Raw genomic sequence first — 14,038 nt, forward strand, 5'->3', positions numbered from 1 at the left:
GCTCAGGAAATATTTGTATAGTGAATGTAAACATCAGAATTTTTCTAGGTATGGGGCACCTGGGTGGCTCAGTCGGTTGAGTGTCCAACTCTTGATTTTGGCTCAGGTCATGATCCCACGGTCATGAGATCAAGCCCTGCGTCGGGCTCCGTGCTGAGTGTGGAGCCTGCTTGGGATTTTCTCTCTCTCTCTCTCTCGCTCTCGCTCTTGCTCTCCCTCTCCCTCTCCCTCTCGCTCTCCCTCTGCCCCTCTCCCCTGCTTGCTGGTGCTTTCTCTCTCTCTTAAAAAAGTAATTTCTGTGTATAAGTAGAGAGCTTATTATCTAACAGTCATCACAAATAAGCAGCTGAGAATCAGGCTTTCAAGAAAAGCTTTCATGCATAATCTGTCAAGAAAAATCCTGGTTTTTGGATCAAGCTAAGATAACTCTTTTTAAACAATAAGTGACCTTCAAAAAGACTGTTGGAATTGTGTTATCATAATAGCTGATTTGTTTTCTTAGGACAGTGGTTGTTCATGGCTTTACCCTTGGAGAAAAGGGAGAAAAGATGTCCAAGTCTCTTGGGAATGTCATTGATCCTGATGTGGTCATCAATGGAGGACAAGTAGGTGGTTCTCTAAAAAGTCTTTTTATTTTTGCTTTAAGGCTTCTAAATTGGCAGCCAAAATCTTTAATGTAGTTACTTCGATGTAAAAAAAAAATAATGAAAACCTATCTTTTATGCTAATAGCAGGTGATAGCAGGTGCCTTACTGTGTTTTAAATCTAGGCTCTTAGGTAATACCTGATTTTAATGAAAAAGGGAAGGGCTGGGGTTGTGGCCCTGTTGACTCATTTCAGGTCTGAGTCTCTGATTGGGTCCTGAACCATGCTATCTCTTTGTTTAACTGAACTTCAGAATTTGTAAAAATTTATTTCAAAAAACAATAAAAATGTACAGTTCAGTGGAATCAGTATAAGAAAACAATGAGATTACAATTCGTGCTTCATTATTACATTCTCAGAAATTCCGCCCCTTACCGTGGGTCATTAATGAGCATCATATCTGGAGTTGCTAATAATTTGGTTTATTTTGGAGTCGCTTTCAGAAAAGAAATCACCTGTCATTTTACTCCTTTGGCTTTTTTTTTTGTTTTTTAAAGTAGGCTTCATGCCCAGCACACAGCCCAGAGTGGGGCTTGAACTCATGACCCTGAGATCAAGACCTGAGCTGAGATCAAGAGTCGGACACTTAACCGACTGAGCCACCCAGATACCCCTTACTCCTTTGGCTTTGTACCACCCTCCTAATGTCCAGGAATCACTGCTCTGTGTAAGGAGTGGCTAGGGAGCACCCCCTCCACCATCAGAGAGGCATCAGGGCGCTGCTTCGACCCCAGCGGTCACAGATGGATGGATACAGAAATGCCCACATCCACGCATGAAACAAGATCGCAGAGCATACTTTTTCCCAGTGTTGGTTTTTAGACACAGCTGATTTCTGAGATTGTTAGCCCTTATTTCATTACAGTGCAAGTATATCTTATGCTCACTTTGAGCTCAAATATGTCAGAGGAAGAATATGGAAAACATTCGTTCACCATTTATATGTTAATATGTTTTTCCCTCCACCGAAAGGATCAAAGCAAAGAGCCTCCCTATGGTGCTGATGTCCTTCGCTGGTGGGTGGCCGAGTCCAACGTCTTCACTGAAGTGACCATTGGTCCAGCTGCACTTAATGCTGCCAGAGATGATATTAACAAGGTCAGCGTCACTTCTTCCCATTTCCGAATAAAAAGTGAGCTAAATGACTTTTTTTTAAAATGAAGTACATTTTATTTGGCATTTCAAAACAGTGAAAACATAGTGTAATCCTAATAATTTTATATGCTGTCTTTATATTTTATAAAATATAACCTAGCATAAGATAATACAAAATTATGTTAATTTTATATACTTTTTGTGTGCTCTGTGACCTTTCACATTCATTCCATTTATCTTTATTTTTGCCTGGGAAGCAGGTGAAAATAACATTCTTACCTATACAGAGGAACACACTGGGCCACTGAAGGGGGATTTGCCTTTATAAGGTTATAAAGAAATAACAATGAAAATTCAGTCCTCATGTGTAGATTCCAGAGGTGGTTTCTATACCCGGGCTATTGAAATGAGAGTCTGTTTTTTGACATTTGTAGTCTCATTTAGGAATGATCTATATATAAAAAAATATCCCATTAAGAAAGTCACGAGTTGGAAAAAAATTACAGAAAAAACTTTTCAGTTAAGAATTAAAGGCTCACGTTTGTTTTTGACTGCATATTTTTTTCTCGATAGCTTAGGAATACGCTCCGCTTTCTTTTGGGAAATGTCAGTGGTTTCAACCCAGAAACAGATGCCATTCCCGTTAACGATATGTATGTCATAGACCAGTATATGCTACACTTACTGCAGGATTTAGCAAACAAGGTAAGTATGAACTAATAAGCCTTTGGCAAATAGAAATACCAGCACTGTGGAATGTTGAAATTGGAGTTGCATGCAAGCAGAACAGACATTACTAGAAACAGTAACCGTGGCACTGAGAAAAGTCCTGCTTGGTAAGGTCCACACACTCTTAGGCTCACTTGAGGTAGTGAAGTCTTAGGATTTCTTTGGTGGTTTTTCAGGAGACTCACAGTACCTGGTGGGAACGGTAGGCCCAGACTTCCCCTAAGACCACATTTTTCTTTCGAGGTCTGCCTTACATATTTCCCCAAGAAGAAGGACTAAAGTGGAGCTATATTTTATCTGTAGATGTACTCTTCAAAGAACAGAAATAACTGAAATGACTGTTCCTCTGTGTTTCGTAAGATATTCTCTCATTTCTATATACACAGATAATTTGTGTTTTCTCAAAAATTGGAAATGTGGTTGCTTCCACGTACCCTGTGTCAGAAATGTCCCTGCAGACGTTTGCCCAATTTTACTTTTCTGGCGAAAATGAGGGAACAGTGGTAACTTGTAGTCTCTGCTGTTTTAAAATAGTGTGGTTTATCATTTAAAACCTGATTCCTGGGGCACCTGGGTGGCTCAGTCGGTTGGGCATCCGACTTTGGCTCAGGTCGTGATCTCACAGATCGTGAGTTCGAGCCTGGCATCGGGCTCTGTGCTGACAGCTCAGGGCCTGGAGCCTGCTTCCCATTCTGTGTCTCCCTCTCCCTCTGCCCCTCCCCCACTCATTCTCTCTCTCTCTCTCTCTCTCTCTCTCTCTCTCTCTCTCTCTCTCTCTCTGTCTCTGTCTCAAAACTAAACATTAAAAACAAAAACAAAAAAACTTGATTCCTTTGACGAGTATTCTTTTGTAGTTTCCAGAGTAGAATGTTCAGTGTTTTCTGAGGATAGTCAAATTTGATAGCCAGAAATGTTTTGAAAGATCCTGTCACTACTGCGTATCTCTTGTTTTGTATCCGTTGTGCCTTTGAACAGATTTTGAAAAGAACACATTTTGCTCATAGGGCGAGGGCTAGGCTCACTGAGGGATCCAGGGAGGATAATGCAAGCTCACAGGACTTGCATTTTTGCTTGCTTATCCCATCTTCCAAATTTGTTTTGGCTTTTGTTCCTTAGATCACCGATTCATACAAACAGTATGATTTTGGAAAAGTTGTTCGGCTGTTACGAGCATTTTATACCAGAGAACTCTCGAACTTTTATTTCAGCATAATCAAAGACAGGTATGTGGGACTGAATAGTCAAACATTTCTTGAGTGTCTCCTCTGCTTGACAGACTCCGGGCGTACATCGGTGAGCCAGACGGGCGGCACTGTGCGGTCATGAAGAAGTTGGGTTCTTGAGTTCAGGGGTAATACAGCCTCATAATGCGATTATGAGAAGAGCTAATATAAGGAACGTGCTTTGTGCTCTGCGTGGTAAAGTAAGCGCTCACTAAGCAATTGGTGCCAGTGGGGGTAATGAATCTAGTGCCTGTTCTCAGAGGAGTTTATAAATTTTGAGGAGAGACCAAGAGACAGGCAGCTGTTGCCATACGAACATTGTGTCAGAGCAGTACTATCCAGTATCCTTTCAGAGGAGGGCTTGGTGCTTAGTCTTCCTGGATGGCGGGTGAGCCACCGTGAGGTGTCAGCCCCGACCCGTGAGCACCTCAGGGGCCTTACACACGGGGATCGTAACCCCCAGTCCTCCGAACACAGGAAGATGAATACCATCAACTAACGTATCAGTGGTCAGGGTTCCGGCTGTCGTCTCTCGGAAAACCGACCTGGACGCGCGCCGCTGCGGGGAGTGTCGGGGGAAGGCGAGCGCACCCGCAAGGGGCGAACTGGGACAGCGGGTTGGTCAGTAAAGTTACGTGATGGAACATCTGCCTCGGAAAATCGGAAGGTGGTTAGAGCCGGAGGATCGGCCACCGCAGGAGGAGACCCGGCCCGAGGCAGGGTCTCCCGGCACTTGCGTGCGTGTAACTCCCGGCCGTGCGCTTTGTTCTCGCCCAGGCTCTACTGTGAACGCGCCGGCGACCCCGGACGGCGCTCCTGCCAGACCGCCCTGGCTGAAATCTTGGACGTGATGGTTCGTTCTTTTGCTCCCATTCTTCCTCACCTGGCTGAGGAAGCGTTCCAGCACATACCTTACGTCAAAGGTGAGGAACACTCGATTTGTTCTCACGATGAGAAAGACCCTTCCCTGGTGAGGATGCGATTTCTGGTTTTCTCTACTCCGTGGAAGGGGCGCTTTCCCGTCCACGGGGCGCGCGTGTGGCAGGGCAGGTCTTGGCCCTTCAACCGTCTCTGCCCTTGTTTGGGGCCGCGTACGATGCATTTCAGAATGGCCTTCAAGCCACCACGGAGTGCTTTCTGAAACGTACGAGCAACTTGACATTACCGCAAAATCAGTTTTTCCTCAATGCCTTTCTAAATGTGTGAGATATATTTTAGGTTTTATTCAGACAAAGTGTGGTGCCTTTAGTGAATATTTTTATCACGGTTTTTTCCCCCTGATTGTTAATTACTAAGCTTATGGTAAATTAGAACTACAGAAATTCAAACAGAAAAAGTCACTCACAATCTCGCTATCCAAAGACAACTACTGTTAATTTGGGGCTATTTTTTCGATTTTATTTTCTTCTAGGCATCCTTTTTTTCCTTTTGAGGTCTTACTATATATTTTTTCCTTTGTTTAAATTTCCAAATGTGAATATAAATATTTGGTAAACATTTAGAATGGCTCCATAATATTTACCATAAATAACAATTCTTATTTTCTGTGAATACATGTTTCATGGTTAGAGCTCTGCGTATGGTTTAAAACGGCTATATATATGTGAATTACTTTACCTTTTTTTTTTTTTATAGAACCCAAGAGTGTTTTTCGTACTGGGTGGATTCGAACAAGTTCTATCTGGAAGAAGCCAGGATTAGAGGAAGCAATAGAGGGCGCCTGTGCAATGAGAGATTCATTTCTTGGAAGCATCCCTGGTAAAAATGCCGCCGAGTACAAGGTCACCATTGTGATAGAGCCCGGGCTGCTTTTTGAGATAATAGAGGTGAGGAGTGGTTTGTACCTTTGAAAATGATGTTAGGATCCTACAGCCTCACCTGAAATTTGGCTTTTAAAAATCTCCGTGTAAGTAAGATTTTGTAGTTTCCAAATCTTGTAACCCTGATATTATCACAGATTCTGTTTCCTACTTTTCTGTGCTTCCTTTCCCTCCTTCTACAGAGTATGTAGTTTACCAGAGGGGCAGGGAAGGTGCAATAAAGTCCTATTTGAAATGCAAAACCTTGGGCCTACTTGGATGTGACAGAAACCGATGACTTAGTTTCCACTACATAAAAATTGAAAGTTTTGTGTTCAGGGTTTAGTTTTCTGCGAATTTTGTCAAAACAAATCCAAGAACGGATTTCAATCTTTTTCTCAGGAAATCTGAAGAAAATTCATTTGTTGTAGCAAATCAGCATGCATTCTCTGAAAGCATTCATCCTATTTTTATTTCCAAAAGGACCATCAGAATTTTCTTCTTGGGATTCTTAGGGGTTCATTGGCCAGATTGACTTTTATGTTAACATACTGGCTCAAGATTTTTCTCTATTTTCAATGCTTGAGAAGAGAATTGATAATCTATATTTTAGAAGTCTTACTGCTATCATAGTTTTCTGAAAAATGACCATCTCATTTGGTTGGTAAGCTCACTTTAAGTTTTTAGTAATGTGATTAAATTAAGATTTGAGGCTTGTAACAGCTCGTCTCTAGGAGATCGTTGACCATAGCGGAGAATTTCAGTAAGATACGTTTTAAAATCTACCAGTTGGCAGGGTCAGGCTCCTTTATTTTATGAGCAGGAAACTGAGGACCGTTGCAACTGTGAGCGAGCTAAGGCTACACAGCCTAGTACTGGGCTTTTCTCCTGCATGTCATGTTTCTTTTGACTTCATTAGTTCTGAGTAGTAAGTTAAAAAAATACACCTTGTTTGGATCATTTACATTGGAAAAAACTTAGGGATTTAAAAAAATATGAATGTATTTTTCTTAGGAATTACGTTAGGTAGCTGTCAGATGATAGAGTCCTGGATCTATCAGTTACTAATTACATGAATTTGTTAAAACCAAATTAATTTCCTCAAAGCTCCTGTTTTCTCTTGAGCGGAATGTCCATATTAGCTTACTAACTCATTTTGAAAAGCAGAATTACAATGAAAAATGGAAAAATTCTCATCAGACACCCAGCTTTCTAGTACTTCAGAAGAGTTCTGGGGGTAATTCAGTTGCCTCCATTGGTCTGTGTTGCTGAAAGCAGGTCTGCTCAAGTAGCGTCTTGACCCCTCTCCTAAAGCGGGGGGCAGGGGCAGGATAAAGAAGTCTGGGCCGGGAGGCCGCTAGACCTGGGCTGGAATCGCAGCTCCCCACCTGCTGCCTGAGAACCGTGGGTGAGTGCACCCCTCCGAGTGGCTTTCCTCATTTGGAAAATGGGGATAAGAAACACTGTGTTTCTAATCATAAGGGACATTTAGCATCTGGCATAGTGAGGTACCTACTGACTGGATTTTTTTTTTAATTTTTTAAAATTTATTTTGAGAGAGAGAGAGGGAGAGAGAGCGCGCGAGTGAGCACAAGTTGGGGAGGGGCAGAGAGAATGAGAGACAGAATCCCAAGCAGGCTCCGCACCATCAGCACAGAGCCCGACGTGGGGCTTGAACTCACAAACTGTGAGATCATGACTCGAGCAGAAACCGAGAGTCACACGCTTAACCGACTGCACCACCAGGTGCCCCTTGACTGGAAGATTTTATCTGAAGCGTTTCATTCTAGTTAAGAATGGATTTAGGAGGTATTGGTACCAAAGGGTTACTCACAAAACACAAGAGTCTGTAGCATTTATTCTTACGACTTCAGTTGGCAGTAAAAATTGAGATGGTAACTTTGACATGCTCGTTCCCAGATGCTACAAGCTGAGGAGACTTCCAGCACCTCTCAGTTGAATGAATTAATGATGGCTTCCCAGACAACTTTACTCCCTGAGGAACCACGAACACTAACGACAGATGTGATTGAGCGCAAAGGGACGTTTCTGATCAATTTGGAAGGTAAGGAGGCGGCCACAGTAACGAGAGGGACCTGGAGAACTGAGTGATAATCGAAGGTCATCTCCAGCTTTCCCGTGGATTAGGGGTATTCTAAAGGCAGATATGTTCTTGGAATACATCTTTTTATGGGAAGTGGCTCAAGTTTCTAAGCCAGCTCTCAGAAGCGTCCTGCATGAGGACCTTGGGAACCCAGGACTAGGGAGAGGAGAGAGCTTCCCTTGCTGTCCTGTGAATAATTGTAGTTGTCATTGTGTGTGAAGTTAGTTGGCCTCACTCACTCCCGTTGGCTCTTTGTGCTCCTGTCCTTTGACACTCAGTACCCTAGTACTGCCTAGCCCGCCCTTCTCCAGCGTTGACTCTGAAATTGCTTATTTTGCCCACCCTATGTTAACAGATTTAGCCATTTTAAAAAATTATTTTAGAGAGAGTGAGAGTGCGGGCGGGGGAAGGGGCCAGAGCCGGGGAGAGGGACTGTCTCCATGCTCAGTGCAGAACCCGACACGGGGCTCGATCCCACGACCCTGGGACCAGGACGTGAGCCGAAATCGAGAGTCATACTCAACCCACCCAGGCGCCCCAAGATGTAGGCATTCTTAATGAAGGGTTAAGGAAGATGTCTTATCGAACTGGTGCCCACCACGGTCTCTCTCCCAAGCAAGTACTGTCGGTGATGCGACGGACGCACAGCAACATTAACAGAGAATAACATGCGGGATCTCTGGGAAGGGGATGCTGCCTGTGTTTTCCAGAGTTGTCAGGTGCCATCGGGAGGCGTGAGGCTAATTTATGGGCATCAGTGTAAATCTGAGGCCTGGAAACCCTGACCACGTAGTAAAGATTCTCACTTGCTTCTCAAAATGTTAACGTACGTTGTTTGTATCATGGCTAGAAAATAACGTTCTTACGTGTATTCAGTCTGAAGTCTGAGCACTGATAATGGAGAAATTTTTGTTTTCTTTTGGTCAAACCAAGAAATTTTAAGTGGGCACACTGCAGTTGTCACTAGAATTTTTCAACTGTTAAAAATTCTTGCGTAGGGGCTCCGGGGTGGCTCAGTCGGTTGAGCGTCCGACTTCGGCTCAGGTCATGATCTCACAGTCTGTGGGTTCGAGCCCCGCGTCGGGCTCTGTGCTGACCGCTTGCTCGGAGCCTGGAGCCCGCTTCCGATTCTGTGTCTCTGTCTCTCTCTGCCCCTCCCCCGCTCACGCTTTGTCTCCACTGTTTCTCCAAAAATAAATGTGAAAAAAAAATTTTTTTTTAAGTCAAATTCTTGTGTAGCTAGAGAGGCAAAGTAATTTGTCAGAACTAAACCTGGATTAAATAAGAGCTAGAAGGCCTGCTCTGCTCTGCCCGAGGAGGTAACAGTTCAGTGACTTGTAGAAAGAGCAGTTAACCTCTCAGGGTCTCCCGATTCCTCGGCCGTCCGCAGTCGTCAGATCGTGAGTCCCCCGTCATAGCCGCTCGCGTGTGAGGCAAATGAAGTAGGAACGGCCGGTTTACCAGGGGAAGGAGAAGTTTCAAAAAAGGAGCGGCGGCAGAGCCATCGGGAGCTAGGGATACAAGCGGACTGGCGCGTCGGAAAGCCTCTTGGTGTCCTTTCTCTCCCAGGTGGGGATATTCGGGAAGAGTCTTCCTATAAAGTGATCGTCATGCCGACCACCAAAGAAAAATGCCCCCGTTGTTGGAAGTACACCGCCGACCCTTCAGACGCGCTCTGCCCCCGGTGCACACGAGTCGTCGCCGGGAAGGAATAGGTCACGCTGCTGCTCACGGTCGAGCGTTTCCAGCACCGGCAAGAAACCCAAGATTTAGGTAATGAGTGGGAGAGGAAATGGCGGAGGAGAGGGGCAGATTCAGAACTGTCAGTCTGTCCTGTGTTTGATAAAAAGGAACGTGTATGTATATACACACATGCAGAAAAATACACGTACGAAGATGGAGCTGGACGTATCCATAATGGATTTGTTCAGAACAGAGACACTGAATATGTTTGCCTTCAGAGGTGGCTGGCCGGAAAATGTTTTATATTTTATAAATCTTCTTGACTCAGGATTTAAGTTCTCTAATGTCTAAAAATAAAGGCATCTGGAAAATTACCGATATTGGTGAAGTTGTAAAAATCAAGTAAAAAATACGGTTTTGAAGGCAAACGGCAGAGGTGCGCGTTCCCCTTCGGAGACCAAAAGAGTGATTTCATTCTGCCTCACTAGTGAACGTCAACCTTGTCACAACACAGCGCCACCAAACTTGTTATTCTCCTACAAGAGCAGAAAAAAACTTCATACTTGTATTTATGAATGTTGAAACATGAAAGCTGAAAATTTATTTCACTAACATCCGTAAGTTCACACCAAGGAACAGACACAGAAAACGGAAGTATGTACAGAGGGTCACTACTTACAGTACATTAGAGAAGAGCGTTTTATAAACAATTCAGTATTGGGTTAAAACCTTGCGAGGGATGGCTAATTCTATCAGCGGAAATCTAACTTCTAGAAGCCCAACAAACTCATTGCTGTCAGCGTGGGAAAGGGCTTTCACTGTTGCTTCGGCATACTTTAAAAAGATCTGTCTCACAAATGAAGGGGCCGCAGCAACTTGTAAGTGAATGGTATATTCCACGTAAGCTTCGTATTATTAAATCTTTCCTTTGATTTTAAATTGTAACCATTTTTTTTTTAAAGAAGACAATTTAACGGTGCTTACTTTGACCTTAGATGAGTTTTTATAACAAAGGTGAAACTTCCTTTCTTATTTTTGCAATAGTATGCAGGAAGCATTTAGGAGGTCAGTGCTATGTTCTTCCCCACCCGGTTTGCCCTGGCTCTTCTAGGTCTGCGTCTAAACACAACCTGTAACGTAGAAGTTACGACGATTTGAACATTCCTGTTTTCCTTCAGCATTATATAGTGGGACTTAACAAGGGACAGAATGCCTATTTAATGTTAGTGAAGAGAGGGGGGTGGCAGTTCTAACTAAGAAAACACGACTGGTTCTTGGCTTCCCATCACTAAGTACAGCCGACCTTTGTTCCAGAAACCACCCATTAGTCTACATACAGTTTAATTCCTTTATTTGTGGCTAACAGGTAATAAATATTTAGCTGTTTTTTTTTAATTTTTTTTTTAATGTTTATTTATTTTTGAGACAGAGAGAGACAGAACATGAATGGGGGAGGGTCAGAGAGAGAGGGAGACACAGAATCGGAAGCAGGCTCCAGGCTCTGAGCCGTCCGCACAGAGCCCGACGCGGGGCTCGAACTCACGGACCGTGAGATCACGACCCTGAGCCGAAGTCGGACGTTTAACCGACTGAGCCACCCAGGCGCCCCTAGCTGCTTTTCTTAACCATGTAACCATGAATTAACCATGTAATTCAATTTTAAAATTCTGTGAATGGTCCACTTTAGGATCACAAATGTAACTAGAGAGATTTGTAATTCAGCGATTGGTTACAGTTCTATGAGCCATATTTTAGCTTATTACTCTCAACAATCCCCAAATTTGATTATGAGTCCTACCAGAATTAGCCTAACCAGGTTTATTCTCTAAAATGCTCATTAGGTACCCCTTCCCCCAGAAATGACACTTGGATCAAGGTGAGGATTTAAAGTTTCTTTGACCAGCCCCCAAAATTCATAACTACTTTCAGACTAAGCTTTTGGGATGCATATAACAAGTGACTACATAAAGCTAGGTAGGTTCACAAGAAATCACACGAATGGGTCTGGATGGGGCAGCGGAGATCCAAGCAGAGGCTGAGACGTTGGGCTAGCTTTCGGTCCTTCTCAGTGCTGCCACGGTACAGCGGGCCCTTCGACCAGGCTTACGGGCCCTCGCCCAAATAGTCGAGACATCTTCCAACTTTATCTTTCAAGATTTTTAAATTAGACAGTAATTATTAAGTCTTAGACTGTTCAGTTCGTATTCGGGTGTTATCTTTTAGTTAAAAAGAATTAGGATATCCTCTGAGGATCCTCAGACATAAGACTTTTTGCTTTAGTCCTCGAGGGGCATGCTCCTCAATTCTCCAATCGCTAAAGTTGGCTTCTCACAAGTAAGTACGAAACAAACTTCTGTATCACAATGAGTTACTATGAATACCCCCTGTGATCCATGACAGAGGTCAGTAATTGCACTATATGGCTACATTCCAAAAATATACCGTTATACTTGGTATTTGTGGAGCTTTTACAGAGTTTTGGTTAATCTGGTTTTACTCAACAAGTAATTATTCAGCACTTGGACTGCACAGGCACTCTAGGGCACAAGATCATCTTATTCTCTCCACCCAGCTGTGAGGTAGGTTTGCGGAGCCGTAATTATCACCGAGCCTTTTCTGGGCTGTTCCCAAGAACAGAGAACATTACCATATCCCAGAAGCAGACGTTTCTAAACACTTGTAGGAAAAATACAGTGGGACTTAAATTTTTAGCATCGTTGCCCTTTTTTTAAAACATAAATTTTACAAGATAGTACAGTTTTACAATCACCTGATGGGGATACAACTTTGAATCTTGGCAAAGGGAAATCTCAGCTTACACCGTAATTAACTTTGCCGTGTGCCTGCGTCTCGGATTCTCAAGTTGGCAAGTACAGCAGGTTGAGGTTCTGTTCAGCGTCCCTTCTGATGAATGTGATGATCTCGAACCCGTTCTTCCTCCAAAGCAAGGTCATCCTCCGGTGGCGGCAGCGTAACCTCTGGGAAAGAGCCTGTCCGCGTCCTGACTCCAGGCGGCGGCCCGGGTGTGGGACTGGAGCATGCCGACAAAAGCGAGTGGGTCGTTTCCCTCATTTTACTGACGGGGACTACACATGAACACGTTTAAATTTAATTACAATAACATTTCAAGTACAAAATATAGACTCTGATAATAACATAATCTGTAAATTATAACCCATTTGAAATAGCAAAGTTTACCAATAAAGCTACTTAAAGTGCTTACATTAGAAATAAACAGTAAAACACCTGTTAGTAATTAATGGTATCATTGATATCTGTTTATATTTTATCTTCAATATTAACGAAAGGAGTGGATTTAGCCAGAACTGCACTTTTAAAAGTAGTATGTGTTTTTATTTTACAAAAGAAAAAAGATACACTCCCTCCAGAAAATTCCAGATCTTACTATGTAAAATCACCATGCACTAATTCGTGTTGTTCACAACTGTAGGCGGTTCACAACTGGCTGAGTGTCATGAAGAAGGACTCGATATGGCTTCCACGGCTTCAATGAGGTGTAAGGCTAAACTATACTGCCCGTGGTTTTCCGGCAGCAGCTCGATTACTTTATGTACTAGTTTAGCTGTTGTTGCGATTGGCACTTCCGTGTTTTGAAGATCCTGGGGGTTCTGCAAATGGAACAAAAAATAACCAGTCATACACAACGGTAACTGTCGGTCGCTTCAGAGTTATCAGAATAGTTATTTCCTAGTAAGAATGCTTTTCTTTGGACCTAAATTAAACTTGGAAATCTTCTCCTTAACCGTTATTAAATATGCATTTGAGAAAACACCCAAGGGCACCTGGGTGGCTCAGTCAGGTAAGCGTCCCACTCTTGATTTCAGCTCAGGTCACGATCTTCCGGTTCGTGAGACCGAGCCCCACGTCGGGCTCTGCGTTGACGGCACAGAGCCTGCCTGGGATTCTCTCCCTCTCTCTGCCCCTCCCCCGCTTACTCTCTGTCTCTGACAGACGACAGACAGACAGACAGACAGGTAGACGGCAGGCATCCAGTGGCCTCATCGATCCCACGCTCTCGTACTTACCATCGCTTTCAGCCAGGTACAGAGCGTGGGTGGGAGTTGGGCCAGCAGCTCCATGCCTTCCTTCGTCTGGGTGCGGAGGAGCGCGTGCGCCAGTCTCTGCCCTGTTAACACCAGCAGCTGAGAGGCGAGGACCTCTTTGTCATGAACCTGGAGGATGGCCTGAGGAGATGAACGTGGACAAACGTACGGTAAGAGCTAACAGACTTACTTACTCTAGGAAAGGCTTTGCCAGTGAAGAGATGCCCGTTCATTTTTGAGCTGTGGCCACGTATACAACCAAAGAAGAAAAGTCCAAATCAAATTTGGCATTCAAAATTCAGATTTCTCCTCATCACCTAATTTTTCTTATCCCCTAATTTTTTAATATGACTGGAAGAGTCAGTTTTTAAATTTCCGGCAAAGAAGGGGACCTAAAATCGCATCATGACTGCTAACGACCCTCTAATGGCTTCCGAACACACTCTGAATCACCACGAGCTACGAGACAGGACCTGGCCCCTGCCGACCTCCCGCCTCGTCTCTGACGTCTTCGTCTTCCGTGCTACGTAAGGTCCCCCACGCGGGCCCTTCTGGCCTGGCACGCTGCCAAGCTAGTCCCGCTATGGGGCCCCTGTTCTTGTCGCTACTCGGGCCGCGAGCTCTGTTGGCCCAGTTTTCTGTTACTGGCTGCATCTTCTCCTCGGGGGCTCGGTTCAGATGTCACCTCTGACCACC

The 14,038-nt window shown here is 44.0% G+C and overlaps 2 protein-coding genes across 6 annotated transcripts in view; one reads left to right on the forward strand and one right to left on the reverse strand.

Annotated features, from left to right (window-relative positions):
- The window catches only part of IARS2 (isoleucyl-tRNA synthetase 2, mitochondrial), a 66,361-nt gene extending 56,709 nt beyond the window's left edge, over positions 1-9,652 (forward strand). The window contains exons 16-23 of the mRNA XM_042975510.1: positions 503-605; positions 1,618-1,743; positions 2,314-2,445; positions 3,586-3,692; positions 4,470-4,615; positions 5,328-5,518; positions 7,412-7,556; positions 9,165-9,652. Of these exons, the coding sequence (XP_042831444.1) occupies positions 503-605; positions 1,618-1,743; positions 2,314-2,445; positions 3,586-3,692; positions 4,470-4,615; positions 5,328-5,518; positions 7,412-7,556; positions 9,165-9,310 (1,096 nt within the window). The 3' untranslated portion in view covers positions 9,311-9,652. The remainder of the gene's footprint in view (positions 1-502; positions 606-1,617; positions 1,744-2,313; positions 2,446-3,585; positions 3,693-4,469; positions 4,616-5,327; positions 5,519-7,411; positions 7,557-9,164) is intronic.
- A 1,503-nt stretch (positions 9,653-11,155) lies between these two features.
- The window catches only part of RAB3GAP2 (RAB3 GTPase activating non-catalytic protein subunit 2), a 107,630-nt gene continuing 104,747 nt past the window's right edge, over positions 11,156-14,038 (reverse strand). For 4 of the 5 annotated variants that reach the window (XM_042976793.1, XM_042976792.1, XM_042976795.1 and 1 more), the window contains 2 exons: positions 13,325-13,483; positions 11,156-12,907 (listed from right to left, as the gene is read on the reverse strand). In XM_042976793.1, coding sequence (XP_042832727.1) covers positions 12,752-12,907; positions 13,325-13,483 — 315 coding nt within the window. In that variant the 3' untranslated portion in view covers positions 11,156-12,751. The remainder of the gene's footprint in view (positions 12,908-13,324; positions 13,484-14,038) is intronic. The other variant, XR_006214183.1, reaches the window with a different exon arrangement.

This window comes from Panthera tigris, chromosome F3 (assembly GCF_018350195.1).
Source record: "Panthera tigris isolate Pti1 chromosome F3, P.tigris_Pti1_mat1.1, whole genome shotgun sequence".
Taxonomy (NCBI): Eukaryota; Metazoa; Chordata; class Mammalia; order Carnivora; family Felidae; genus Panthera; species Panthera tigris.